This window comes from Galeopterus variegatus, unplaced genomic scaffold (genome assembly GCF_000696425.1).
Source record: "Galeopterus variegatus unplaced genomic scaffold, G_variegatus-3.0.2 Scaffold14330, whole genome shotgun sequence".
NCBI lineage: Eukaryota > Metazoa > Chordata > Mammalia > Dermoptera > Cynocephalidae > Galeopterus > Galeopterus variegatus.
In genome coordinates this window covers 9,356-12,449 of record NW_007740441.1, presented here as the reverse complement: position 1 = coordinate 12,449, position 3,094 = coordinate 9,356, and the positions used below count along the sequence as shown (strand labels likewise).

Genomic DNA, 3,094 nt, shown 5'->3' with positions numbered 1-3,094 from the left:
GTCTTCCTTGATCATGAAGTTAGTAACTAAAATTATGGCAATGTTCCATTATTTAAGAAGATGGAAAAACTGGCGTTTTGGTCACTGACATACCCCAGCTCCTAGAACAGTGTTTTCTCATAGTAGTACCTCAATAAACATATGTTGAATGAATAATTAGAAAATAATTCATTTATGATGTCACATTAAAATCATTCAGTCTACACATAATCCACAACTTCAGGTTTTACAATAGTGGTAAGAAAAAAATATATTTTAGATAAGCCCTATCCACAGTTCAACAATAATACTTATATTAAAAAAGTATGATTGTTGAAAAAAAAGATATGATTTTCTTTTGTATAATATAACCATGCAGTGTTCCATTGCCTTGTGTTTTTTAAAATTTTAATTGACACATTTTAATAGTATATACTTATGGGGTACAATCTGATGTTTTGATACATATATATGTTGTATAATAATTGGGTTAGAGTAGTTAATGTTTTAGTCACTTCATGCATGTATCATTTCTTTGTGGTGAAAACACCTTTCCTCACCTCTCAGAAAGGGGCAAAGAGAAGTTTAGCCTAACTCACTGACAGCAAAGTCTCTTCAAATCTTACATGAGGTTTGACTGTTTGTCTCCAACTTTATGTCATCCTCATGCATCTAAATGGGAAGAGATAAACTCTCTAAAGATAACTTCTCTTGAAAATGAAAATTCTGTTTTTAATCATTTAACTCCCTAAGAATTTAATTTGGAAAATTGGTATTTACTTTTATTTGACACCTTCATTTCCTCACTATCTTTATCCTAACTCCAACAATGTCCCTTTCCCCAAATGCTATTAAAACTGCTCCCTTAAAATTCACTTGCCACAATTTTGTTGCTCATGGTTGTATGTGATACCACTGTTTGAAAGTTGACATGATCTTATACCCTTCCAGTTTAACTGGAATACTCATGCTCTAAACTATTGAGGTGAGCTGGTTATAAATGTTTATGGAATGAAACTTTATATGTATAACTGCTAGTTTTGCTGTTGTTTTTTGGGTGCTGGTCATTCCCAATGCTGACATAGACTATGAGCTTGGCAATATCCTAAGTTGTTGTCTGAATGAGTTTAAAATTTTGATTCAACTTTTGTTATTTTGAGTTAAGATTTAGAAAAGCTTACCTTCTCTTTTTTCCCCCTTAAATATTGCTGCTTAATTTGGATGTATTATGATATTTTCATGTTTTACATACAATTTGTGCATTTCCTCTGTGAAATTCCACGTGGAAATTTTTGCTGTGTTTAAATCATCAAGCAACATTAGATGTCACTTGTTTCAACCTTTCTTGAAATACTATTTTTATCAGAACTTTTCTCATGACACTTATTACTTCCTTATTTCTCAGGCTATAAATGAAAGGATTCAGTAAGGGAACTATTATTGTAAACAAAATGGCAGCTGGTATATCTTTATCCCCTTCTTCAAGCAAATTTGGTCTAATGTACATAAAGAAAAGAGATCCATAAAATAATGAAACAGACAAAAAGTGTGATGCACAAGTAGAAAAGGCTTTGACCCTTCCCTCTTTGGATTTCATTTTGAAAACAGTAAAAAGAATGTAGAGATAAGATATTACGACACTACCTATGGTAAAGATTTGGATTGAACCTGAAGACAAAAAGTGTGATGCACAAGTAGAAAAGGCTTTGACCCTTCCCTCTTTGGATTTCATTTTGAAAACAGTAAAAAGAATGTAGAAATAAGATATTAAGACACTACCTATGGTAAAGATTTGAATTGAACCTGCAAAGATAAATAGTATCAGTTCATTGATATAAGGGTCAACACAGGAGAGTCTGTACAAAGGAAGAATATCACAGTAAAACTGGTTGATGTGGTTGGATCCACAGAAAACTAACCTAAATAGAAGCCCTACATGAATGATGGAATGCAGGTTTCCAGCTACAAAGGCCCCTGTGGTCATCTGCATGCAGAGTTTCTTGGACATCATGGTGTGGTACTGCAGGGGGCTGCATATGGCCACATAGCGATCATACGCCATTGCTGCCAGAAGAAAGCAGTCTGCAGTTTCAACAGTGCAAAGAAAATAAAATTGTGCCATACATTCATAGAGGGAAATTTTTTTGTCCTTAGAAAAGAAGTTCTCTAACATCTTAGGAGTAATGGCACAGGCACAGCAAGAATCCACAAGAGCCAGGTTACCCAGAAAAATGTACATTGGTGTGTGAAGACGGTGCTGTGTAAAAATCAAAGCCACCAAACCAAGATTCCCCAGCATGGTGATCAGATAGATGGCAAGGAACACGACAAACAGAAGTGTCTTCAGCTCTGGGTGATCTGTAAATCCTGTGAGGATAAACTCATTTTTCATGGTGTGATTTTCTTCAGCCATTCTTGACTTCTCTGAAAAAAAAAATTGTGAGCATTAAGGAAACAATTTATAATATGCCCTAAAGAACTTGATGATTTCTTTTTCTTTTTCTTAATATTTTGGTGGCTGGCCACTATGGGGATCCAAACCTTGGTGTTACTGAGCTAACCTGCTAGCCCACCCTAAAGAACTATGGTGCTCTCTTTGGCTAAAAGGCAGGTGATAATCTTCCCAGTGCTTTTATATATCATCTGAATTTGGTGCAAGCATAATCCTGGGGGAGAATCAATTTCATGAAGCTATTACCTTTTTGTCTATTGACTGAACATTTTTACAGGATATTTTGAATAAAAAATATCAGACTGTTAGCACAAATATGGCTTTTGAGGTCTTGAGAAAAAGAATCAGATCCAATAACTTTTTTATCCAGGTTAGGTAAAGCTGATTCATAATTTAGCAATTGGTCAGCAATTGGCATCAGTTGTCCCAAACAATTTTAAAGACTGAGTATATAGTGATTAACAATGTTTAGAAGACTATTTTCATATACCATTGTTCATAGCAGCATTACTCACAACAGCCAAAATGTGTACACAACCCAAATGTGCATGGACAGATGAATGGATCAATAAACCGTGGTATATCCATACAATGAAATGGTTCAGCCTTAAACTGAATTCAGCCTTAAACTGAACGTAATTTGAACACATCACAACATGAAAA

At 34.5% G+C, this 3,094-nt stretch overlaps 1 protein-coding gene across 1 annotated transcript; it reads right to left on the bottom strand.

The window, feature by feature from the left end:
* Window positions 1-1,258: 1,258 nt before the first annotated feature.
* Window positions 1,259-2,450, bottom strand: LOC103581930 (olfactory receptor 5K1). The gene is made up of 2 exons (XM_008563640.1): window positions 1,759-2,450; window positions 1,259-1,623 (listed from the first exon to the last, which is right to left on the bottom strand). The coding sequence occupies exons 1-2, from the start codon at window positions 2,390-2,392 to the stop codon at window positions 1,289-1,291; spliced, it is 969 nt and encodes a 322-aa protein (XP_008561862.1). The 5' UTR covers window positions 2,393-2,450; the 3' UTR covers window positions 1,259-1,288.
* Between the last annotated feature and the right edge of the window lie 644 nt (window positions 2,451-3,094).